The 27,070-nt window shown below is 42.1% G+C and overlaps 1 protein-coding gene across 2 annotated transcripts in view; it reads left to right on the forward strand.

Moving 5' to 3' along the window:
* TAF4B (TATA-box binding protein associated factor 4b) overlaps positions 1–27,070 on the forward strand; it is a 202,139-nt gene that overhangs the window by 13,554 nt on the left and 161,515 nt on the right. For both annotated transcript variants that reach the window (XM_029591165.1, XM_029591166.1), the window contains exons 2-4: positions 2,097–2,245; positions 15,823–16,542; positions 16,835–16,957. In XM_029591165.1, coding sequence (XP_029447025.1) covers positions 2,097–2,245; positions 15,823–16,542; positions 16,835–16,957 — 992 coding nt within the window. The remainder of the gene's footprint in view (positions 1–2,096; positions 2,246–15,822; positions 16,543–16,834; positions 16,958–27,070) is intronic.

The following is a 27,070-nucleotide window of genomic DNA, read 5'->3' on the forward strand; positions in this document are numbered from 1 at the left end:
CCTCTAAGACACCTAAAACTAGACAAACAAATTGCATATCTAAGATTTAGCTCCGTAACAGCTCGATACTGTAAGGCCGCGGTAGAAACAGTGCGGCAGTGTCAGGCGCACCCTTCCTCCCTGCACGCACAGTTCTCTTCACTTAGCGCCCGATACTCTCTTCTAATTGCATGCAAATGCATGCCGCGGTTGCGAAGCCTTAGGCAAGCGTTAGGACCGCGCAACCCATTTTACTGTATAGAGCGCCTATACAGTATCCTGGGTTCGCGGGCCTAACGCTTCACGGCCGCGCTGGTATCTGTTATTTCAAATGTCATTTCAAATGACATTTGAAATGACAGGACCAGATGTTCCCCGATGCTCAGCAAACTTTCCCCCAGCCCCCGCTTACCTGCCCTGGCCCCGTCCGGTCTCCGGTCCAGCCCGTCCGGTCTCCTGCAGCCCCGTCCGGTCTCCTCCTCCCGAAGCAAAAAAAAAAAACAAAAAACCGAAAAAGTAGCAAGGCTCGGGCCTGCTACGGTAGTCCCTTCTCCTCTCCGTGCGATCCTCCCCTCCCCTCCTCTCCGTGCGATTCTCCTGTCCGTGCGATCCTCCCCTCCCCTCCTCTCCGTGCGATTCTCCTCTCCGTGCGATCCTCCCCTCCGTCCCTTCTCCCCTCTCCTCTCCGTGCGATTTCAGCGCTCAAGGCAGTCACATGCCGTGACTGCCTTGAGCGCTGAAATCGCACGGCCATTCATCCAGGCAGAGGGAGCCGGCCTGCCTGGATGAATGCACGGCAGTGAAGGAATGGCCGTGCGATTTCAGCGCTCAAGGCAGTGAGCGCTGAAATCGCACAGCCATTCATCCAGGCAGAGGGAGCCTCTGCCTGGTTGAATGCACGGCCCCCGCCGGAATGGATGCCCGTGCGATTTCGAAATCGCACGGGCATCCATTCCGGCGGGGGCCGTGCATTCAACCAGGCAGAGGCTCCCTCTGCCTGGATGAATGGCCGTGCGATTTCAGCGCTCAAGGCAGTCACGGCATGTGACTGCCTTGAGCGCTGAAATCGCACGGCCATTCCTTCACTGCCGTGCATTCATCCAGGCAGAGGGAGCCGGAGGCCGTTTTCGCCGCTGGCTCCCTCTGCCCAGATCCTGCCGCCCGTCTGAGACTATCGCGCGTCCACCCGCCCCCGCCGCCGCCGCTTGGAACAGGCGCCCACCCGCCCGCGGCCTAGATTTTACATGCGACCACTCGCTCCCCGGCTCCCGCCGCCGCCCGCCTGGACCCACGCGGCCCTATGACAGGTATTTAAAAAATTTTATTTTTTTTTCTGACAGGTTTTTATGTGTCCCACAGCATTACATTTTCTCGATCATCTCTGTATCGCTTTTTTTTTTATTGTGTTTTATTGTGTTTCAGTATTTTAAGTGGTGTCGATGGGTTTGCTACAAGACTCACAGTCCTAACACCTACTAGGGGGAGGCAGTAAACTAACACGTTAAGGCCGCGGCAAAATAGCGGGTTACTAAGGAGATAATATCAGCGCCCGTTACAGTATCGGAGGGGAATAGCTAATTCCTTCATTATACAGCTAATTCGTTCATTTACACATCATCTACATGCTGGGTGCGGAAAGGGTTATGTGTCTATTTTAGGAAGTGCTAAGGACGCGTGAAACTGGAGACTGTATCGCTGGATGGCCTTACTCGTCTGTATTGTGCGCTCCCAGCACGTTACAGACGGGAAATCTTCAACCGCACGTTACTGTATCGACCTGTAAGTGAAATACTGAGTAGGTTTTCTGAAAATTGACTCCTGTTGCAGTTGATATTGACAGATGAATATCCATCATACTGTGGTCTCCATTTTGTTGCCATTTTCAACAAAATCCCTGTGCAAATTAAGAGGGTCATCCTTGAAATCGCGATGGGCCGTTATTGCCAGTTTGAAAATGTAAATTAGGGAAAGGGGAGGAGTTTGGGCGGGGTTTAGGTGGGGTAAGTGTTTCCACATTTACATACAACAAGTTAAGGATGAAAGGGCCTAGGATCGGCCTAGGATCAGCAGAGACTGTCTGGCCCTTGTAATTTTCATCTGTTTTCTTTTGCCTACAGGAACAATTCTCATTAGAAGCAACAGTGGCCAGCTAATGCTAGTGTCTCAGCAAGCATTAGCTCGGGCCCAGGCACAAATGCAAGGTACCACAAGCCCAAGACTACCAGTTTCTACAAATACCCCTCCAGTAAGAATTTGTACCGTACAGGTAAGAGCCAATGGATGCAGCAATCTCCTGCAAATTAGTTGTGGATAGTCTGAAGCCCGCCTAATTAGTGGGGACATGACAGGTTTGAGGACCACTGAGCTTGCAGAAGACCAAGATTAGTTCCTGACTTGGATACTAGCTCCTTGGTTGTATTTAGATAGGGAGCATAAAGCAGGCAGCGCTCTCAGGCTCTTAGAGGTATGGTATAACGATATATCCTTTGGCAGATTCTTTTGCTGAAAGCCCGAAAGCAATGTATCAAACTTTTGGTGAAAGGGAAGGTACAGAATAGGGAAATAATAAAGTTGTGAATTAAAACTACATGGTAACCATCAAGAATTCCACTAAAAGCCTGCTATCAACGGCTCAAGGTTTAGTAAGATAAAATACCAGTGCTATTGTGCAGCTATCCTCTAACCCCATGTTCCATGCCACTGCTGGGGGCGCTAGTGTTAACACTGAATACCAACAGCTACTAAGAGAAAAGCCTTTAGTTTTTTTTTTTATTATTCATACTTGTTGTCTGAGAAACTTTATATTCTGCCTGTCTCAAACAGGAGACTCTTCCAGGAACTTTAACTGTGAGGTTCATGTCTCCTTCCCAGGGACTTGAACCTTGAGCGTTGTCAATGTAGAGGTAAACTGTTGTTGACTGACCCCAGAAGTGGAACCCCCCCAGCCCTGGATATACCTAAAGTCTAAACGTCAAATTTGTCTCTCTATTGGCATGTAGCAAAATACCCTGATTAGTAGGTTTCCTTAAATGGGGGAAGGGGTGGAAACAAAGGGTTCCCCAATCAAATGAAGCAAAGAACAAGGAAACAACCCCTTCCTTATCAAATGGAGATGCCACACTGATCCCCCCCCCCCCCCCTCTCACTCCATGGCCACCAAGGGATGGCAAAAAGTTTTTATTTATTGTGTATTTGCCTTATTTTATTGTTTTATTTGTACTTTGTCCATCATTTTTATGAATGTTTGTTTGTAATCTGCTTTGTACCACTATGTGGGAATGTGCAGAATATAAATAACGTGTAAATAAATAAACACTGAATACCAGCAGCCAGTAAGAGTTAAATCTTTAGTCTTTTTAATTATAAGATATCTCATAATAGAAGCAGTGCAGTTTACCAGATAATACAGAGTAAGCCCCCAGCCCAGCTCTTATGCAGTTACACTCAGTTAAATATGTCACCGCCTCTAAACTTAGTTTGTTTGTTAGCATAACATTTGTCATAATTTTATATCTCTTATGTGTTAATAAGACTGGATTCTGTAAGGTATATGATTTCTTGTAAATAGAACCAGGAAGGCAGAAACCAAAGTTAATGCTGGCCTTTAACATACTAATTAACCTTTAGCACACTTTAGCATTTCACAAACCTTGACTATTTCTGCAAGTCTAATTAATGTAATCTCATTGTGTTTGGATTATGCTGCTATCTTTCTCTTTCTGCACCGCCACCAAATTAGTCTGACTTCATAGAAAACCTTCTCGAAGCACCTTTTCTCTCCCCCCTTCCCTCTCCTATTTTTCTCTATTACTTTTGTGTGTGTGTGTGGGAGGATTCTTTGGTCCCTTCAGCTCACTCCTTCCAGCTCCCTTCACTTCCCTTATGTGTTTTCCCCCCTGCCCTTCCTCCCTCTGGCCTTTTTTTCTTGTCCCTACAGCCTTTTTCTCTTTCTCTTTCTCTTTTTTTCCTCTCTCCAGCTGCCTCCTTCACTTCCTCCTAACTATGACTTGAAAGGCAAAATATAAATCAAATAAATAAATAATGATTACAGCTCCCTCTCCCTTTCACAAACTTGTTAAGGCTGCTTGAATTTAAGGAGCTTGTGAGTGGGATGCTCAAGGGCTGATTATATGATTCTGTTTCTCAACCAGCTGCATCAAGAATGGTGATTTAGTGCAGTAATGTTTCGGTAACAGGATTTGTGTCTAGGATCAGTTTTTCAGCTTTTGGAGAGTTTGCTTCTCATGTATCTTCAGATTCAGGAGTTGAATCGTGGAACTGGGGCTCGTTGCTCATAAGTTCTAAGAACAGCTCTGAATCTTTATTTATTTATTTTTCAATGCCCATTGCTGCTGAATGTGTGTGGGTTTTTTTTTTTTCTTTACTTTTCTTTTCTTTCATGATGGAACTACTATAATCTCCTCATTGGTCTCCTGGTCACTCCCTACATCTTTTCTGAAATTTTGCTGCCTCTTTGCTCCACTGTCATCCCCATTACTTTCAAGTTTCTTCCTTAGTACCTTCTTTTCCATGGCTCCCTACTAAGTAATATTCAAACTCCTGTCACATTTGTCTTCTCTTAGTCTTGCTCCTGTCTTCTTCTTTTCTTCTAGTCCATTACTGACACTTGCACCTTTTTCATTTTTTCCCCTCAAACCTTACTGACACTTGCACAGAACAAGCTTTCTTATTTCTAGGTTCTTATCGTTTTTTGTTTTTTTTTAAGGAAATTTTCCCCAGATGTCCAAGGCATCCCCGTCTCTTTTTTAAGAGTTTTAATCTTTCCATCTGTACTATTCTGAACAGTAATTGATGCTGTCATTTTTGTCCTCCCAATATGCCTTAGTTATTATCGTAACCTTCTCCATCGCAACTATATCTTTTTTTGAGATGCGACGACCAGAATTGTACACAATATTCAAGGTGCGGTCTCACCATGGAGCGATACAGAGGCATTATGACATTTTCCGTTCTATTAACCATTCCCTTCCTAATAATTCCTAACATTCTGTTTGCTTTTTTGACTGCTGCAGCACACTGAGCTGATGATTTTAAAGTATTATCCACTATGATGCCTAGATCTTTTTCTTGGGTGGTAGCTCCTAATATGGAACCTAACATTGTGTAACTACAGCAAGGGTTATTTTTCCCTATATGCAACACCTTGCACTTGTCCACATTAAATTTTATCTGCCATTTGGATGCCCAATCTTCCAGTCTTGCAAGGTCCTCTTGTAATGTATCACAGTCTGCTTGTGATTTAACTACTCTGAATAATTTTGTATCATCCACAGATTTGATAACCTCACTCGTCGTATTCCTTTCCAGATCATTTATATATATATTGAAAAGCACCAGTCCAAGTACAGAACCCTGAGGCACTCCACTATTTACCCAATGTTCTCGCTATTCTACAAGTCGCACATTCTTAGTTATGTTGAGCAGAGGCGTTCTCAGGGATGTTTTTAGGTTAGAGGAGGAAAAGAACACAGTAATTGCATTTTCAAATCCATGTGTGTATTTTCCAGGAAAAATGCACCCACATATGAAGCGGCTGCAAGTGACTATGCACACATTTGCTTTGAAAATTGGTACAAAGCCTGCAGCTAAAAAGTAGTCATGATCTTTCTCCCAGTGCCGACAGTTTGAAAATCACCCCCTATGTTATAGTGCTGAATTAATCACACCAAGCACTGTGTCATGGTAGATGAGCTACAGGCCTGGGGGACCAACTTAGGGTCATGGCGGAGGCTGCAGATCCAAGGCTAGCAGTCTGCACATTTATGCTGTATTTTGCACCACCACTAAGGTGGTGCATTACCAGTATTTAAAGGGACTACCTCTGTTTGTGTTGCCTTGGCACATTAGACAGGCATCCTGTGCTCTTCAGTGATTTAAAATGGCAGGCTTCAGAGGTGAGGTTAGAGGAGCGAGTAAATGCTTTTCCTTCATGGACAAGATAGCTCGACAGTGGAGACCAAAGAATAGGTAGGTTGGAAGAGAGAATAAAATGTGGACACAATCTTGCCTTGCATGCCTGCAGTTTCTCGAGCATTACAGCTTGCTAAGGCGTTTACATTTATTTATATTTCGCTTTTTAGGCACTTCATCCCTGTCCTCAGTGGGCTCACAATCTAAGGGCCATGATCTACCACACATTTTCCATCATTTTGTGTCTGGGGGGGGGGGGGAAGCTTAGTCAGACCCCAAGTTTGTGCCTGAGGCATGGGGGGTGAAATGACTCACCGAAGGTGATGAGGAGCAGCAGTGGGATTTGCATCTGATTTCTCCGGTTTGCAGCCCACTGCCACATCAACGAGGCTACTTCTCCACTCTGACTTTCTCATTGCACTGTGCAGTTTTGTATGTGTAAGTGCTGGTGTTTTCCTGTTGAGCCCTATGGAACCAAGGCAAATAAATGATGTACGCGAAGCGATTTTTGTCTTCTCGCCCTTAGTTTGTGCTGATGTCGCAGCCCGTGCATACTCTGTTCCCTTGTCTTTTTCTGTAAGGCACCCATGTCACCAGAGCAACTCTGCTTGTCAGAAAAGGGATAGTGAGGATTATGTGTACCGTTTGAGGGTTTGCCAGGCGTTCTGCAGCTTGGGCTCAGGCTGGCTCCACATGTTCATTGTCACCAAGCTTGCTGCTGTTTTAGTATCCTAAGCAGCCTCCATTCATCTTTTAGTTGTCCTGGCCTTCTCTAATAGTTGTTTCCCACGACCTCCTTTCTGGTCTCAGTCAGTGACTTAACTTTAAAAATCTTTCTTTGGCATTTTAAAACACTAAGAGAGAAATATGTTCAAAGCAGCTGGAAAATCATTTGAGCTGGCATAGTCCCAGCAGAAATCTGAGATCAATGAGGAGGCAGTTATTGATGGGCCAGGCTGTTTAAAGCGTTTCATCGTTCTCACCTGAAAGCTGGATCCTTTTCTGGGATAGTTCCTTTAGTTTGAGAGAGGAGATGGATTTGTTAAAATTCAGGAAGGCTTTAAAAACTTGTCTTATGAAGGAGTTTGTAGAAGGAAAGATTTTTATATGGCTGATATGTATTTAAACTATGTGATTAGTAATACAACATAGTTCAGTAATACATAAAGTATGTTGTACATTGCTTAGATTTTATCAGTTAGATGATAAATGATTTAAAATAAATAAATACCCTATAAGATAAATTTTCAAAGCCCAGCTGAGTGGGTAAGAGAACTGGACATTTTGCCAGGTTGTTATTGGGAAACTTTTCAGCCTAATTTATCTGGCTACGTTTACAGCTGAAAACCTCCCTAAATGTATATGATTAAATGTTAGCTAGCTCGGTTTAGGTTGCTCAGACAGGACTGCTGGAACATAATTAGCTAGTACTGAAGACCAGCACCAGGGCCTCTCCCATCCCTACCTCCCAAGCTGAAAGTAGAGTGGGGGCCATCCAGCCCTGCCTCATTCTCCTCCACCCTCTCCCTCCTGGTCTTTTGGGAGAGAATAGCTGGGACAAGATCGCCGTTAGGCCACAGCGGCTTGTGTCGGTTACTTTGTGCGCTATATCTTGTAGGAAGCAAGACTACTGAGCAATCCAAGCTCAGTGAACCTCCATTTGAAACCACTATATTTATTCTGGCGAATTTTCAGAGAGGATGTTTCTTTTAACCACCAATTTTTTTGTTTGCTATTTTATTTTTATTTATTTATTTTTCTCTTTCTTGATATAAGATAAATACTATAAAAACATTTAAACATAAAAAAAACCCTTCCCATTCCCCTCCCTCAGACTGTACATTTTTTTTTCAGGCTTCCCTGCAAGGCCATTTCCCCTGCCTTTCCCTACTCCTGGGGGAATTCTGGCCCAAAAACTAAAAATTCTGTATAGTTCTGCATACTTTTTATTGGTCAAAATAACACAGAATAAATGAAAGTCTTTAAGTAATTAATTCCAAATTTAATTCAGAAAAAGTTATAACTTAAAGATGCAGGGTTTTAAATATTTTGAGCAGAATTTCCCTAGAAGTTCACTGTAAGAGTGTTCCTTCTACCCTTCGCTATCTCTCCCCTTCCCATCTAGGTTCAACCCCTTCCACTCTCTCCACTCCCAAGGGCCGATACAATAAAACGCGCATATTTGAGCGTTTTCCCTAACGCGTGCACAGCCAGTTCTCCTGGGTTCCCGATGCCATATTTAAATGAGCTAGTGCATGAGAAGGGATGTGCTAGGGAGAAATTGTGCATCCCTAGTGCTCAAATGCATCGGGCACCCCGGAGTCATGGCTGTGCGCTTACATATTGCTGCAGGCCCTCACTACGATTGCTACAGGCGCTCAAGAAAGAACTAATATAATGGATCGGTTACAGTAGCAAGGGGTGAAATCGACCTGGAACATGTGTATATTGTAGGAACGTATCACAAATGATGGTACACCTGGTATTTCTTTTATATAAACTTATTCAAGCTGTAAAGCTCCAAGAGATTACATACATTTTGTAGGACCACTACGCATGGGGTCAAGGTAATCAACCAGACTCTCTTTATGGTCTCAGGTCCATTTTACTTTATATATATTTTTTTGTAATTTTTTATCATATCTATTTTCTCCAAAAAACTGATGAAACCTCCAAGATTCAATTTAATTCAATCAATCTGATGCATATAATCACAACATGATAACAATAGTGTCACTTTTTTCCAATATAGACTCAAATTGATTCAGCAGTGATACTAATCTGCACATCCAGACACGATCGCGTTTCGGGCCCCCACCGCCAGGGTCCTGCTTCAGGGGAATAGTCCTTCACGCTTGTTCCGTGACATCCAACGGGCATTCATCAGAAAATCATTCATAATCGCCAACAGCTATTTTAATCCAATAATAAAGTCACGGTCCAAATTTAGACTCTCCTTTTTTCAAAACACAGCAACCAACTGGATCCTTTTAAAGTACTCGAACCGGAAGTTCCTGAAGGCATAGCTGTTCTCAATCAGGTCGCATTTACTCATTATTCTCCTCATTCTGATGGTCTTCTATCTTACAAAAAAAAATATATAAAGTAAAATGGACCTGAGACCATAAAGAGAGTCTGGTTGATTACCTTGACCCCATGAGTAGTGGTCCTACAAAATGTATGTAATCTCTTGGAGCTGGACAGCTTGAATAAGTTTATATAAAAGAAATACCAGGTGTACCATCATTTGTGATACGTTGTTTACATTTCGGTTACTGGAATACACGTTGTGTTGGAGGGTCTTTTGTGTGATTGATATCGTATATTGTAGGAACCACAGAGAACAGTATTTTGGATTTTTTCATAAGCCCATGACTCGTGGAATGACTTAAAACCAGCTATGGGGCTGTTGTTAAATTTGCCGTGTTAAAAAGTGTGCGTTGGGTGCCTGGGGACTTAACTGTATTAGGGGTAATATCTAATAGCACTCATCACATGTAAATTCCATGTAAATGAGGCTATCAGCTATGCAGTTGTTTTGGGCACGCATTTTGGACTCACTAAACCCCTTATTGCCTTGGGTTTTAGTCTAGCGCGTCCAAACCGCTCGTTAACCTGACAGTTTAACCTCTCACTTAGGCTTCCTCTGTCTCTATCATGCACAGACACATCTCTCTCGCGCACACACATCCTCTCACACAGGCGAGCTCTCTCTCATGCACATCCCCTCCACGCAGGCTCTCTCGCTGTTTCGCACACGCACGTCCCCTCCACACAGGCTCCCCCTCTCTCTCGCATATGCATATGCTCGCATATGCTCTCTCTCATAGAAACATAGAAATGACAGCAGAAGAAGACCAAAACGGCCTATCCAGTCTGCTTATTTGTGAATTGCAGATCCTTTTTCCCACATTTCCTCTTGCCGTTGAAGCATAGAGCAATGTTGGAGTCGCATTAACTGTGTGTTTGTTTATTGAATAAGGGCATTAATCACCAGGTAGTAGCCATCATTCCCACAAGCCACCCCCATCCTCTTCATTCACATCCTCTAGACTTTATGGATCCACAGTGTTTATCCCACACCCCTTTGAAATCCTTCACAGTTTTGGTCTTCACCACTTCCTCCGGAAGGGCGTTCCAGGCATCCACCACCTTTTCCATGAAGAAATACTTCCTGACATTGGTTCTGAGTCTTCCTCCCTGGAGTTTTAAATCGTGACCCCTGGTTCTGCTGATTTTTTTTTTTCAACGGAAAAGGTTTGTCGTTGACTTTTGATCAATAAAACCTTTCAAGTATCAGAAAGTCGGTATCATATCACCCCTGCTCCTTCTTTCCTCCAGGGTATACATATTTAGATTCTTCAATCTCTCCTCATACGTCATTCGATGAAGACCATCCACTTTTTTGGTCGCTCTTCTCTGGACCACCTCCATCCTGTCTCTGTCCCTTCGGAGATACAGTCTCCAGAACTGAGCACAGTACTCCAGGTGAGGCCTCACCAAGGACCTGTATAAGGGGATAATCACTTCCCTTTTCTTGATATTCCTCTCTCTATGCAGCCCAGCATTCTTCTGGCTTTAGCTATCGCCTTGTCACATTGTTTCGCCGCCTTCAAATCGTTAGACACTATCACCCCAAGGTCTCTCCTGCTCCGTGCACATCAGCCCTTCACCCCCCATCGAATACAGTTCTTTCAGATTTCCACACCCCATATGCATGACTCTGCACTTCTTGGCATTGAATCTCAGCTGCCATATATATCTTCGACAAGTCACTCACAAAGATATTGAACAGGACCGGTCCCAACACTGACCCTTGCGGCGCTCCGCTCATCACCGCTCTCTCTTCCGAGTAAGTTCCATTTACCATCACACATTGTCTTCTGTCCTTCAACCATTTTGTTATCCAGGCCACTACCTTGGCACTCACTCCCAAACTTCTCGTTTTATTCACAAGCCTCCTGTGTGGGACTGTATCAAAAGCTTTGCTAAAATCCAAGTAAATGACATCGAGTGCTCTTCCTCGTTCCAATTCCTTAGTCACCCAATCAAAAAAGTCTATCAGATTCATCTGACAGGACCTTCCCTTGTGAAATCATGCTGCCTCTGGTCCAGCAATTCTGCTGCTTGTAGATAGTTAACTATTCTTTCCTTCAGCAGCGACTTCAATACTTTTTCACCACTGAGGAGAGGCTAACAGGCCTGTAGTTTCCAGCCTCCTCTCTGCTCCCACTCTCTTGTGAAGAGGGACCACCGCTGCTTTTCTCCAATCACTCGGCACCATTCCCGTTTCCAGGGATCTATTGAACAGGTCATGCAGCGGAGCCACCAACACATCTCTGAGCTCCCTCAGTATCCTGGGATGAACCTCATCAGGCCCCATGGCTTTGTCCACTTTCAGTTTTCCTAGCTCTTCCCATACATTCTCTTCCATAAACAGAGTTTCATCCATTCCATTCCCCTCCAGTTTCTTGTTAACTAGCGACGGTCCTTCTCCGGTGTCGTCTTTAGTGAACACTGAACTGAAGTATTTGTTTAATATTTCTGCCATTTCTTCGTCTCTCTCCACCCATTGATCCTTTTCACCTTTCAATTTCACTATACCACTTTGGACTTTTCTCCTTTCACTGATGTATCTGAAAAATGTTTTGTCACCTCGCTTTACCTCTTTGGCAATCCTTTCTTCTGCTTGACATTTTGCTTTCTTGATTACTTTCTTCATCTCCCTCAGTTTTACCAGATATTCTTCCTTGTAATCCTCCCTTTGGGATCTTTTATATTTCTTAAACACTGTTCTTTTAGCCTTTATTTTGTCAGCTACCTCCTTTGTGAACCAGATAGATTTCATTCTTTTCTTTACTTTTCTAACACATATATTAGTCATTTCAGTAATTGCTCCTTTTAGTTTGGCCCACTTTTATTTCACATCTGTCGTTTTCTCCCAGCCTTTTAGTTCTTCCTCCAGGTACTTTCCCCATTTCAGCAAAGTCTGTGTTTTTGAAACACAAAACCCTGGTCTTTGTGCGACTTCTCCGTATCGTATTAGTGTTATGAAACCATACTGTTTGATGATCACTGGTGCTGAGGTGGGCTCCCACCTGGACATCAGAGACATTATCTCCATTAGTGAGCACTAAATCGAGTATAGCTCCCTCCCTCGTAGGCCCCATTACCATTTGTTTGAACAGAGCCACTTGCAGGGCATCCACTATCTCTCTACTACTGTTAGATTCCACAGAAGGGATTCTCCAGTTTACATCCAGTAGATTAAAATCTCCAACAATCACCACTTCTCCCTTCTTACTCATCTTTTGTATGTCTTCAATAAGATCTCTGTCTAGTACTTCCATTTGATTTGGAGGCCTGTAAACCACGCCAATAAAAACGGATGCCCCATCATCTTTTTTTAGGACGGCCCATAAAGCTGCTTCTTTACCCCATCTTCCTTGCAGCTCGGATACTTGGATATTGTTTTTGACATAAAGAGCCACTCCTCTCCCTTTTCTGTCCTCTCTGTCCTTCCTTAATAAGTTATATCCCGGTATGGTAGTATCCCAATCATGTGAATCCGTGACAGCAACAATGTCCAAGTCCACCTCCACTATTAGGGCTTGCAGGTCTGGGATTTTATTGCCCAAACTACGAGCATTTGTGCTCATAGCTTTCCAGCTATTTTGGTTAAGGTTAATGCTTTTCTTGGCCTCTTTATGTGACTTATTTAGCTGACTTGTTATCCAATTTGCTCTTTTTTTATTGCTTTTGTATTTTGGGGTGACATTCTAATGTCCTACTGTCACTGACTGTTTGAATAGCATTTCTGCTGGCCGATGATCCTGGGAGGCATTTAACTGTAGTGTTTCCCTCGCTGAGAGTTCCCAGATTAGTGCCTCTGATGACAGTCACCCAGCATAATGAGCTTTTTCCTTTGGTTACTGATTGTATTATGGAATTTCTGTATGCATTGGGTTTCTTCTTTCGTTTCAGATAACACGTCAATCTTTCTCAAGAACTTCTTCAGTATTTGATACAGAGAAGGCGTTATGTACTTGTGTCACTTGATACAGCTTGTGTCTCCTCAGCACGGTCTAATTCTACCAGAGCCCACTGTAATCCTGTTGTTTTTTGAGTTCCTTAATGCCCTGTGTGAGTGGGGGCGTAGACTTGTGGGCTGCACAGCTGTCAATAATGGGTGTCTGTGGGTCACAGGTCTTATCCTACCTGAGCCCACTGTAAATCCATTTTTCCTTGACTTTTGGTTTTTCTGTGGTAATGGGGAATTAATTCCTGAATAATGTGAAGTGGGTGAAGCTTTCTTCATTGCAGCTAATTCAGCTTTAACTTCAGCCAGCTCCTTTTTCAAGAAAGAGAGTTCTGAACAAATGGGGCAAGCCCTAACTTTCCATATGATTTCCCTCAGAATAAAGGCTCCACAATAGTTACATTGGATAGTCCTCATTTTGGTAAATTTATTTGATGGATAACACCTAAGGAAATACCAATTTAGGTGTTGCCAATTATGTATTTAGGCAGACTATATCAGAAAAACAAACCTAGGCGAGGGTGGGAGGGAGTTAAACAGTTAACCCTTGTCCAGGGCTGTTCGAGGGACACTGTATCTGCTATTGATTTTGACCAGACCCTCCCCCAGATTTGGCTAGCTAATTTAAGCTTTTTCCCGGTTCTCCCCAAGAAGTTGGACTTCTGGCTGTCTCCTTCAGTTTCAAAGCAGACTGAAGAGGAGTTGATTACCTCCTGCAATGCACTGAGTCACTTGTCAATAGCTGATAACCAACCCCCCCTTTTTTTTTTTTTTTTTGGTATATTTTTTAATTTTTTGATTAGACAAACACATAGGCTACCTCTCTCTCTCTCTTGCACACACTTTCACACAGGATACCTATCTCTCTCGCACATCCTCCACACAGGTTCCCTCTTTCACACACACCTCTACACACAGACTCTCTTTCACCGGGGCTTGTTCCATCTTCGCTGCAAGAAGGATGGTCTCTGCTCATGGTATGCCAGGGCCTGCTCCATATTCTGGCAGAAAATGGAAATTCTGTACAAATTATGTGATCCTCAGTAGTGCAAAATTCCCCCAGGAGTACCTCTCTCTCTTCCTGCTGTGAAAAAGTGCATGCCTGGGATCCTCCTTCCTCCTGTTCAGAAAAAGTTAGAAGGAAGTGGAGATCCTCTGCAGAGAAGGAAGGGAGATTCTCGTGCAGGGTAAACTTTTTTTTTTTTGTTTTTGTTTTAATTAGAAGGAGGAAGGGGAGACTGGGTTGTGTGGGGACTATTTTTTTGTTTTTTGCATTTGTATAGTCAGGAGGGAGGGGGTATCAGACGTTACTTTTTTTTTTTTAAATTACAATCAAAAGGGAGGGAGGATGGTTAGTCAGATTTAGGATTTCTATAGCAGTGTATAGTTTTGCCTGACCAGGTGAGGCAGCTAGCTTTGAAAATTAGTGCTAGCTTCCTAATGGTCTCTCCCCATGCCCACCCCAGGCTGACCAGAACTTGAAGAGTTAAATTTAGCTGCATAGTGAAACTTAGGTTGCTAAATTGAGCTCCTTGGCCCATTCATTTTTCAAAGGCTTTGATCTAGCTGGACAAATTCTTACTTAGCTGGCTAGATCCCATTGAAAATTTCTTAAAAAAAATCACAACTAAAATTTAAATGGAGGTGTACATGGATAGGTGTAATATAACTGGTTTGGATTTTTTTTTCCAGAACTAATTTCTGCCTTGTCAAGTCAAAAAAGGCAGCAAGTGCATTGGGTATGAGTATTTGCAGAGGAATATTTGTTAAAGCTTGATAGCTCCTTATGATAAGGGCTTGCTTGTAATGTAACAGAGATACAGTTCTGTACTTATGAGATTGTATTGTAACTCATAAATTATACTAGCAGTGACTCAAAATCTTCCCCCTTGCTTGCCTTTCTTCTCAGTGTGGTAGGTATATGCCTGTTTTTTGTTTCTTTCAAAAATAATTCCCAATTCATTGATGAAAACCTATATATTTCCTTGGAGAAACATAAGTACAATCTTTGATACAGCTGTTATGGAAACTCACTGCTTGTGATAGGCACTATTATATTTGTATGTGGTAAATCTAGGCCCTGGGGTTTGTGTGTTTTTATTTTAGAAAAATATATGTGGGAAAGGAACCTGTGCAATTTAATTATCCTCCTCATATGCACCTATTATGCAGGCACTGGGCCTGAGCTGCCATCTATATTTGCAGCGTGGGTATTCATATCCATAGATATGAGTGTACTTTTGTGTGATTAAGAAATATAACTATAAATAAATTGCTTATGGTGAAGTACAACAGGAATACAATGCAAACTTGCTATCAGTGACTACCATTAATATCTTTTGCTCTGCAGTCTTAATATAAAAAAGAAAAAAAAACATACCTTAAACATTTAGGCCACAATAAGCTACTGCAATACAGGTTCTTTTTTTAAAATGAATAAATTGCATGTATATATACAATTCTTCAAATGTAATTTATTCATTTAAAAAAAAACCTGTATTGCAGTAGCTTATTGTGGCCTAAATGTTTAGGCTTTTTTTTTTATATGTATTAGTATACAGTATTAATTTAATCCTATAACATATTAATAATCTTATATCGATGGCTTTCCTGGACCTAGGGTCACTTAGCCTTGTATTTGGAGCAAATTGTACACATTAACCTGATTCTTAAATCAAATGTGTGCAAACAGTTATTCATTGTGGCTGTACTGACAAACAGACTTGTTCAGGGGCCATAAGGGTCAGAACTGAGAATTATAGCCTTATATCAATATTAAATCTAGTATATCTTATTAAGAAATGTCAAACTATGATGATAAAATGTGTAGACCTTTATCAGCTGTTTGTAATTCTGCCTGTTTCTCTCTCCAGTCTGCAGCTGTGACATGTAGTGTTGTCCCAAGATCTACTGCAACACCTTCAACTGCATTGTCTTCAAGCACTGTGAAACCTTCAATGCTTGTGACCTCCGAAAAAGCTGTGATCCCCTCAACATTGGCAGCTCCTGCAAGAGCTGTGACCCCCTCAACACTGGCAGTCCCTACAAGAGCTGCAACACCTGCAATAATTGTGACCCCATCCACGCTGGCAGCCCCTACCACAGCTTCAATGCCTGCAACAGTTATGACCCCCTCAACACTGGTAGCGCCTACAAGAGCTGCAACACCTGCAATAATTGTGACCCCCTCAACTCTGGCAGCCCCCGTAAGAACGGCAACTCCTGTGACCCTGGTAGCCCCTGTAAGAACGGCAACACCTGCAACAATTGCAGCCCCTGCAAGAGCTGTGCTGCCCACAGTTAGGACCCCTTCAACGCTGGCAGCCCCCACAAAAACGGTGACACCTGTGACGCTGGGAGCTCCTATAAGAAGTTCAATTCCTTCAGCCATTGTGACCTCCTCAACACCGGCAGCTCCTGCAAGAGCCATCACAACTGCAACAGTTGTGACCCCCTCAACTCTGGCAGCCCCCGCAAGGACTGCGACACCTGCAACGCCGGTAGCACAGGGATCTGCTCTCCTTCCAAAAGTCATCTCAGTTAAGGCAGAGGAGCCAACAGTTACCCGAAGAGTACAGGCCAGTAGTTCCACAGTAAGACTGAATAAGAAGCTTTTATTCAGCATGAGGGATTAGAGCACTGTTAGTTATTTTTAAACACTGAAAGCATAAATTGTTTATCACTAAAAGTTTTAAAGTGAAAAACATTTAATTGGCTTGTGGTTTTTTGAGGCAATTGATTATTTACATTATCCTGATGATGATGTTAGCATGAGAGCTTGCTTGGCAACAAAATTGCCTTTTTAGTGTTTGGTGTGCGTATTCTGCAAGTTACGTTGACTACTACCTCCACTGTGACTGACTATACTCTTCTTTCCGTTGCTAGGAAATGCTTGACAATGTGAAGAAATGTAAGAATTTTCTTGCAACATTAATAAAATTGGCATGTAGTGGACCGCAGTCACCAGAGATGGGGCAGAATGTAAAGAATCTAGTACAAAACCTACTGGTAAGTTTCTTGCACTTACATCACCTACTTATCCTTATTCCACCAAAAATAATTTTATAAGTTGTAAAATTAATATAATATAATATAAAAAAACTGCCCTATTAAATTATATTTGTAGACTATCAAAAGTCTACAAATATAATTTAATAGGGCAGTTTTTTTATATTAGAAGTATAACATAATGATGACAGATGCGAATCCTAAGCCCCATCTAGCCTGTATAATCCAGCTAGCCCAGGAGAGAGCTGCCTCCTGGATTACTCGTATTTGCTTCTTAAGAAGATGATCTATGCTGGTTTAAAGGAAGATGTGTCTTTTTTCCAGTTCTAGGTCAAAGGACACAACAGTCCATAGACTACATGGCTAACTTGGTGATGGCCAATGACAAGGAGGGCACCCTGCAGCCTCTCGTGTTCAGAATGTCTGATTTTGTTCACTCAAAGGGGGAAGTCCCTCTCACGTAATCTCAGGAGCTCCTACATGAGGTCCCAGTGGTGAAAACAAGTCCACCTCAGTTGGGCAGGCTCTTTTTCTCTGCAGAATAATCTAGCCAGCATTCCGACAATGGAGCACAGGACACTGCTGGTCTTGAGCATGCCCCAGAAGTATTACTCTGAGGTGACTGAGGTCCCTGCCTTGATCAACATCATCTTCATCTGGGTCATAGGTTAGGGTCCTTCCAGCTCTTGGTTCTGAGGAAGGGTCTACAAGGATCCCCTAGGATCCTTTACCTGACTTGCCAAATACTTTATCTCCACCAGAAAACCGCTCATACTATTAATTCCTGTACAAGCTGGGTAAGGTGATTGGAGTCAACATCCATAGAGGCGAGGATCCCCGTGTGGCACCGTGAGCAGTCTGAGTACCAAGTTAGATTCAGGCTGGACTCTGCTTGAAATCTTTGCATGAAGTGGTTTATTAGTGACAAATATAAACAAAAAGTAGTATTGCTTATTATGGTTCAGCCTGCTGTGCAGCCTCCCCTCCACCAGGCGTTCTCAGTGAGCCCTACTCCCAACTGTGCAAGTTACCTTCTCACAGACCACCTGATGCCTCAGCCAAAGCCCTTTTTAACCTAGCCTGTCCATTCCCTCTGGGCCTCTTCACTGAGTCACCTCGGCTCTTTAATTTGGTTAGCTTTGCTTTCTTGTTCTACCTTGCCTTGCCATGAGACCTACCTGGGCCTTCTGCCTTGCTCTGTGGCCTATCTTGGCTCCCTGCCTTGCTTTGCAACCTTCTAGGCTCTCCTGCATTGCTCAGTGGCCTTCTGGGCCTACCTGTCCTGCCATGTGGCCCTTGAATCTACTAGGGTTACCTAGTTCTGTCTCGTGCCCTATCGGGCTTTCTTGATTACTGTTGAGTATCTTAGTCCTGTCCTTGGCCAGTCCTTTTATTGTCCATTTCCCTGGCCTTACCCTTGTCCTTAGCTCAGCCCTACCTTTATCTAGTCCTTGCCTGTCCTCTGTACCAGCCTTTCTGCCAGTGCCTGGATCCAGCTCGCAGTCTGTGCCTGCTCCAGCCATGATGTTCTGCGGGCGACAAGTCCTATTGGTCCCCAGAACCCAAAAGCTCAACCTGCAGAGGGATGGGGCTGGTTAAGCAGAAGACCAACTCCGTTCTAGCCCGGAGGTCCTGTACTGCTTCTGTGGGGATGCTCCCTGACTTCAGCCTGTCAGATCATAACACTACTATTCTTTGCAGTTCAGCAACAAAAAAAACCCCCCAGCAACACAACTTACATTTCAGTAGTGTGTTCTTTCTCTAGGCTTCCTTCTCTCCCATGGGCCTCCCGGCTTAGGTAGATATTCCCCTTCCCATGGGCCTCTGCCTGGACTAGAATTCCCTTTTACCTGTGGCTTAAGGTGGACCAGGCCAGGTCTCTTGTGCATCCACTTTCACATATCCTCCCCCTCAGCTCAAATGTTTTAGGTTGAGCACTTGCCCTTGCTATGGGTTTACACTGAAGAAAACTCTTGTCTCTCTTCAATCCCTGCTCAATGCTGGAGTTGCTTAACTCACTTAAGGATTCCCCTCCTCAAGTCATTTGGGAAACCGCTCCAGGGTTCATGGGGTGCCTGTTATTCCAATCTGGCTTGACTGCCTATCAGCTGACCCTGCAGGGTTTTAAACAGGGGACAATCACGCCCTAAAACCATTGGATAAGGGAGCTTGGGATGTACCCCCGCTTGACCACAGTTTGCCCTGCTGGCTTTCAGGCTGATTCGGTTTGGCCGCGCGTTTTCGACGCATTATACAGTAAGGGGTAATAGCGCGTCGAAAACGCACGGCCAACACCCCCCCCCGGAAGCTAATAGCGCACTCATCATGCAAATGCATGTTGATGAGCCTATTAGTTATTCCCACCCAAAGGCAGAAGTTAATTTCGGCCGGCACAGGGAAAGTGTACAGAAAAGCAGAAAAAAATGCATTTCTGTACACCTTCCGACTTAATATCATAGCGATATTAAGTCGGAGGCCCCAAAATTAAAAAAAAAAAAATTAAATCTGCCCACGGGTTGGAAGATGGATGCTCAAATTAGCCAGCGTCCGTTTTACGAACCTGTGGCTGTCAGCGGGTCCGAGAACCAATGCCGGTAAAATTGAGCGTCAGCTGTCAAAACCCACTGACAGCCACCGCTTCTGTCAAAAGGAGGCGCTAGGGACGCGCTAGTGTCCCTAGCGCCTCCTTTTACCGCAGGCCCTCATTTAAATACTCGATTGCACGCCCAGGAGACTGGCCTGGGTGCGCGTCAGGAGTGCGGGTGCTTGCCTCGGCGCGCTGGCTCTCCCGGTTTTTACTGTATCGGCCCGTTGTCAGCAAGATCTAATTAGTGGGGTACTGCTGTTTGCTGCCATGTACACAGATCAGCGTCATCTTCTTTTTCTCATTGACATCCTTTGTCTTGTTTACTCCTTACAAACCGTTGTCTTACTACACCCTGAGTCTTCCAGGGCTTGGGTAGGAATGTCATCCAGCTTCACCTGGATCACAAATTTCTTCAGTTCCTGATGTGGGATATCCACCAGGTTACAGTTCTGTGAAAATATCTGGTAATTCATTTTCCCACTTTCATTCTTGTTCTGGGGACAGTCTTCCACAGCTGGCAGAAGCTAAACAGCTTTCTTCCTCTAGACATCCTGACTTTTTGTTTTAAAGTGCTCCTTTTTCAAGAGATGTCCCTTTTGCTGTTTTCAGTGGTATTGCACTCCACTTGTACTGTAGCAGCACATGGACAACTGCATCACCTAAGACATCACAAGAACCTCAGCCCTAGTTTTTGACAAGACTCAATCCTTAAGCTTCAGTCCCTCTGGTAGTGGGGAGGATTCACTTGATCATTGAAGAGTGGCATAGGATCACCCACTGGGTCTTCAGAACTGGGAAGTCTGGTTATTGTTTGCTCTTCTCTAATCCCCTAGTGCTGAATCACTGTTTTAGCCTTCAACCCGGATCCATCTCACTAGACCCAACTCCATCGTGAGGAGTTGTTTCTCAGTCAGCGAGCAATATAATCTGTTCCTCCCAAAGACTGTGGCAAGAGGTTCTATTCCCACTTAGGTATGTGCACAGGCTCCTTCCGAACTCAAGAATTTGATTGGCAGCAGAATGCCTGTAACAAATAATACTCTTGGACTTGTGAACCATTCAATATGTTAAGAATTTTTTCACATTTCCTTCAGTGAAAGAAAATCTAGACAGACAACCAAATGGCAATGCTCTATATGAACAAATCAGGAGGCACAGGATCCTGGACGCTCTATTAGGAATCTATGAAAATTTGGGAGTGGGCTCTAAATCACGAAGCTTTCCTCCAAGAACTTACCTTTCTGGGATCTCCAACATGTTGATGGATCATCTCAGCAGGGTTTTTGATCCCTCATGAGTGGTCCATGGACCAGGATGTGGCAGACAGGCTATTCAACCTCTAGGGTTGCCCATCAATCGACTTGTTCATGTCAGAAAACAGGAAAGTCAACAAACTTCACTCCATTCTTCAGTGCAATTTCAGATCTGCTCCAGACACTTTTCTGCTCAAGTAGAGGAAAGCAGAGCTACATCATGATTCTGTTGGTGGTGAAGACTGTACAGAAATTACTCAAGGACTGGACATGTCTTATTCTCATTACTCCAGCTTGGACCAGGCAAGAGTGCTTCTCTTACTTTGTCAGGTTGTCTGTTCACCGAAAGACTTATTCAATAGATCTCTGGAAATGGGCGTGTTGCCACAAAATTGGAGAAGGGATGTGATGGTTCCACATCACAAAAGTGGGAATGAATTCTTTGCTTCTGTGTTTACTAATGAGGATGTTGGAGATACCAGTTCCGGAGATGGTTTTCAAGGGTGAAGAGTCAGATGAACCGAACCAAATCACTGTGAACCTGGAAGATGTAGTAGGCCAGATTGACAAACTAAAGAGTAGCAAATCACCTGGACCGGATGGTATGCATCCCAGGGTTCTGAAGGAACTCAAAAAGGAAATTTGTAACCTATCATTAAAAACATCCATTGTACCTGAAGACTGGAGGGTGGCCAATGTAACCCCAATATTTAAAAAGGGCTCCAGGGGCAATCCGGGAAATTATAGACCAGTGAGCCTGATATCAGTGCCGGGAAAATAGTGAAAACTATTCTAAAGATCAAAATCACAGAGCATGAAGAAAGACATGGTTTAATACAATGCAGTCAACGTGGATTTACCAAAGGGAAGTTTTGCCTTACAAATCTGCTTCCTTTTTTTTGAAGAGGTTAATAAGCATGTAGATAAAGGTGAACCAGTAAATGTAGTGTATTTGGATTTTCAGAAGGCATTTGATAAAGTCCCTCATGAGAGGCTTCTAAGAAAACTAAAAAGTCATGGGATAGGAGGTGATGTCCTTTCATGGATTACAAACTGGTTAAAGGACAGGAAACAGAGTAGGATTAAATGGTCAATTTTCTTAGTGGAAAAGGGTAAACAGTGGAGTGCCTCAGGAAGTTGTACTTAGACCGATGCTTTTCAATATATTTACAAATGATCTGGAAAGGAATACAGTGAGTGAGGTTATCAGATTTGCAGATGATACAAAATTATTCAGAGTAGTTAAATCACAAGCGGATTGTGATAAATTGCAGGAGGACCTTGCGCGACTGGAAGATTGGGCATCCAAATGGCAGATGAAATTTAATTTGGACAAGTGCAAGGTGTTGCATTTAGGGAAAAATAACCCATGCAGTAGTTACACGATGTTAGGTTTCATATTAGGAAGTTACCATCCAGGAAAAAGATCTAGGCATCATAGTGGATAATACATTTAAATCGTCAGCTCAGTGTGCTGCAGCAGTCAAAAAAGCAACCAGAATGTTAGGAGTTATTAGGAAGGGAATGGTGAATAAAATAGAAAATGTCATAATGCCTCTGTATTGCTCCATGATGAGACTGCACCTTGAGTACTGTGTACAGTTCTGGTCACTGCATCTCAAAAAAGATATAGTTGCACTGGAGAAGGAACAGAGAAGGGCAACCAAAATGATAAAGGGGATGGAACAGCTCCCTTGTGAGGAAAGGCTAAAAAGGTTAGGGCTATTCAGCTTGGAGAAGAGACAGCTGAGGGGGGATATGATAGAGGTCTTTAAAATCATGAGAGGTCTAGAACAGGTAGATGTGAATCAGTTATTTACTCTTTCGGATAATAGAAGGACTAGAGGGCACTCCATGAAGTTAGCAAGTAGCACATTTAAAACTAATTGGAGAAAATTATTTTTCACTCAACACACAATAAAGCTCTGGAATTTGTTGCCAGAGGATGTGATTAGTGCAGTTAATGTAGATGGATTTAAAAAAGGTTTGGATAAGTTCTTGTAGGAGAAGTCCATTACCTGCTATTAATCTAGTTGTCTTAGAGAATAGCCACTGCTATCACTGGCATCAATAGCATGGGTTCTTCTTAGTACCTGCCAGGTTCTTGTTGCTTGGTTTGCCCACTGTTGGAAACGGGATACTGTGCTTGATGGACCCTTGGTCTGACCCAATATGGCAATTTCTTATGTTCTTATAAATGATGGAAATGAAAAAAAAAGGGGTAACCTGTGTTAATTGGGGTAATCTGCTTGGAGCAGAAGTTACTACCCTTAACAGAAGGCATGTGTCGACTCGTGCATGTTATAAAATCATAGAGTCCATGGGCACACACCAATAACCGCGTGCAAATCAGCTGTCTTTGATACCATTGTCCATAGTGTCCTGTTGGAACCTCTGAAGATCCTAGGTTTCAAAACCAGCATGTTATCTTGTTTTTCTTTTAACTTTCCAAACATGGTTTACATGTGAAGATAAAGGATTTTTTTTTTATCTCTTGCAGGGAGTTAAAATTTGATGTTCTTCAGTATTTGGTTCTTTCATTTAATTTGTTAAGCCTTTGGTCTAAAATTTCTTCTTATGCATATGACTTAGAATGGAAGCCAATTCACAATACAATTCTTTCTCAGTGTATTGATAAAATATATACATGTCTTGACATATGGCTGAGAGCAAATAAACTGAAGGTTAACCCTCAGAAAGCACAGGTATTATGAGTTGTTATTTCCTTTTCTGCTCCCCTTTTAATTCTAGAAGCGGTCAAAATTGCTAGAAAAATCTAAGATTCAAATCTTGGGTGTTACATTGGATTCAGAATTCACTTTTCAGAGTCAGATTTCAAGTGTTCTGTTTTTCTCAGCTCAAAGTCTATATCATGCATCCTTACCTGGTGAGGGAGAATCCTAGCACATCTGATCATGTATTAATCACAGATAGTCTGGATTACTGTAACTCTTTAAATGTGTAAACAACAAAATAAAGGGATATAGCTAGTATACAATCAAGGCAAAACAATAACTGGCTATATGATGTAAGCCGCAAAATGATGGTATAGTGTTGTCAGAAGTAAACTGTAAAGTGCATAATATAATTTAATTTAATTTGACTGTAGAGATAAGACCTCAGTATTGGCAAGAGATCTGAATTAACAGAAACTTCTAAAGGCCAATTGGTCCAATCATCGGTCTTATAATCTCTGTTTTTAATTTAATGTATTTATTTAAAATTGCTTTTATTATGACTTGTGCACTCGTATTTTTTATTTTGTTAGATTTTTATAAAATTAATGTCTGTTGACACCAGTCAAGCAACATTGTGATTCTGCATCAATTAGATGTTTCAAATTTGTATCAAAGTTTGACTGAATCCACTTTGATTTTTGGGAAACTATTAAACTCTGTATCCCAAATATTGATGAAATTGATGTTATTCATACGTTATTAAAGTCTTATATATTATGTAGCCTCCTGTCTAAAAAAGCTATTTGTATTGACAAACACGTCTCCTAGAGGAAAACTTCGTATTGCTGTTCAACAAGTTGGTGACATTGATGAAACCAAGTAACTAAACTTTCACTCAGCCAGACAATTGGCTGTGTTATGCTGGTGAATTCAATGGTAACAATGTTGATGTTCAAACAACTTGATAACAATCAGTAGACCACTCTATGGTTTTATGTAAATAACCACAATGTTCACTAATGAAACTTTCAAACTGGTTCAATGGCTTAATGCCACAAAATTTGGTGCGAGATTTACTGCAACCATGTAAATAATGCGACTTGAGCGATGAAATTTCAGTCTTACAATTGATTTGCGGGACGGACGGTGTGATTCACTCCGTCTCTCATAAAATTTTTGTGTTCCGACAATGTTTAAAGACGGCAGAGCACTTATCTTGAATTAGGTGAATTTGATGAACGCAGACGCTTGCAGATTATTCATTCACATAGTTCTGCCGTTACTGAGACCCAGAGGGTCTAACAACCGCCGCCGACGCGGCCGGCGTTTCGCAAAAAACGCTGCTTCAGGGCAGACTGATTGGTAGAGAAAAACTCCTTCTACTGTGGTCGGGTTCAGACTGAAATTTCAGACCCTCTGGGTCTCAGTAACGGCAGAACTATGTGAATGAATAATCTGCAAGCGTCTGCGTTCATCAAATTCACCTAATTCAAGATAAGTGCTCTGCCGTCTTTAAACATTGTCGGAACACAAAAATTTTATGAGAGACGGAGTGAATCACACCGTCCGTCCCGCAAATCAATTGTAAGACTGAAATTTCATCGCTCAAGTCGCATTATTTACATGGTTGCAGTAAATCTCGCACCAAATTTTGTGGCATTAAGCCATTGAACCAGTTTGAAACAGTTTCATTAGTGAACATTGTGGTTATTTACATAAAACCATAGAGTGGTCTACTGATTGTTATCAAGTTGTTTGAACATCAACATTGTTACCATTGAATTCACCAGCATAACACAGCCAATTGTCTGGCTGAGTGAAAGTTTAGTTACTTGGTTTCATCAATGTCACCAACTTGTTGAACAGCAATACGAAGTTTTCCTCTAGGAGACGTGTTTGTCAATACAAATAGCTTTTTTAGACAGGAGGCTACATAATATATAAGACTTTAATAACGTATGAATAACATCAATTTCATCAATATTTGGGATTCAGAGTTTAATAGTTTCCCAAAAATCAAAGTGGATTCAGTCAAACTTTGATACAAATTTGAAACATCTAATTGATGCAGAATCACAATGTTGCTTGACTGGTGTCAACAGACATTAATTTTATAAAAATCTAACAAAATAAAAAATACGAGTGCACAAGTCATAATAAAAGCAATTTTAAATAAATACATTAAATTAAAAACAGAGATTATAAGACCGATGATTGGACCAATTGGCCTTTAGAAGTTTCTGTTAATTCAGATCTCTTGCCAATACTGAGGTCTTATCTCTACAGTCAAATTAAATTAAATTATATTATGCACTTTACAGTTTACTTCTGACAACACTATACCATCATTTTGCTGCTTACAACTCTTTAAATGTGTGTCTTAAAACCTCAGCACGTCAAAGATTGCAGATAGTACGATATATTTCTCAAAGAGTTTATGCATCTTGTATTTTCATGATCATGTTTTACCAGCTTTGAATACCTTCCAGTGGTTGGTTGCTAATCTTTTTTACAATTAAATTTAAGTTTAAAAATCTGGCTTTTGTTTTTAAGTCCTTGTATAATCAAAGTCCCCAATATTTGAATGACTGCTTAACTGTTCATTCATCTCAGTGGAGATTCTAGCTGTCAGATAATCAAAATGAGAAAGAAAAGCTTTTCTTGGTTAGGGCCTTCTCTTTGGAATCTAAAGTTTACATGCTATGGAAGATAATCTGAGCTTTTGGAAATTAGGCAAAGCTGAACTATTTACATCTGCTTTTGGCTGATCTTTTTCTTTTATTATAGTTTTTGCAGTATTTATCATAACTGCTGATTGTTTTGATTTTTTTTGTGTGTATTGTATATGTTTTATACGTAGTCTGTTATATCTTGCTATATGTTTTAATGTTTTATTGATTTATATTTTATGTTGCGTGTTCTGTATTTGCTCAGAACCTCTTATGTAAGAAAAATGGGCTAGGGGAGATATGATAGAGAGGTTTAAATATATCCAGGGTATCAATGGTAAGGAGGTTCTGTGATGAGGGTGAAAGGGGGGGTTAGACTTCAGAGTAATCTTAAGAAAATATTTATTTGCAGAAAGGGTGGTGGATGCATAGAACAGCTTCCTCATCAAAGTGGTAAGAGACGTGGACAGTACTTGAATTCAAGAAATTATCGGACATGAATAGGAGACCTCTGAGGGAGTGAAACGCTGCTGGTGTTCATCTGATTTCTTAACTGTATATATGCAGGGTATACCCAATGCACTCATGTCCTTGTTTCTTCCTAATGGACTCTCTATTTAATCTCCCTCATATCTCTATATTATATCTGTATGTATGTATTACATATGCACTTAGTGCCTTGTTACTTTGCAATGCCTTGGGTCTACGTTTAGGAAAAGGCAGAATATCAAATGTTTAAACTGTAGATCTGAGCAGTTGCTGTGGATGGGCAGACTAGACAAGGCCATATGGTCTTTTTCTGCCACTGTGTTTCTATATAATAAATTAAAAAATATATATTTTTTTCAATTGAGTCATTCATTCTTCTTGCAGTCCTGTCAGCAAACGAATCCATGCAAGGCCAACATCTCCTGCAGAATAATGTT

The sequence above is a fragment of the Rhinatrema bivittatum genome, chromosome 2, assembly GCF_901001135.1.
Source record: "Rhinatrema bivittatum chromosome 2, aRhiBiv1.1, whole genome shotgun sequence".
Taxonomy (NCBI): domain Eukaryota; kingdom Metazoa; phylum Chordata; class Amphibia; order Gymnophiona; family Rhinatrematidae; genus Rhinatrema; species Rhinatrema bivittatum.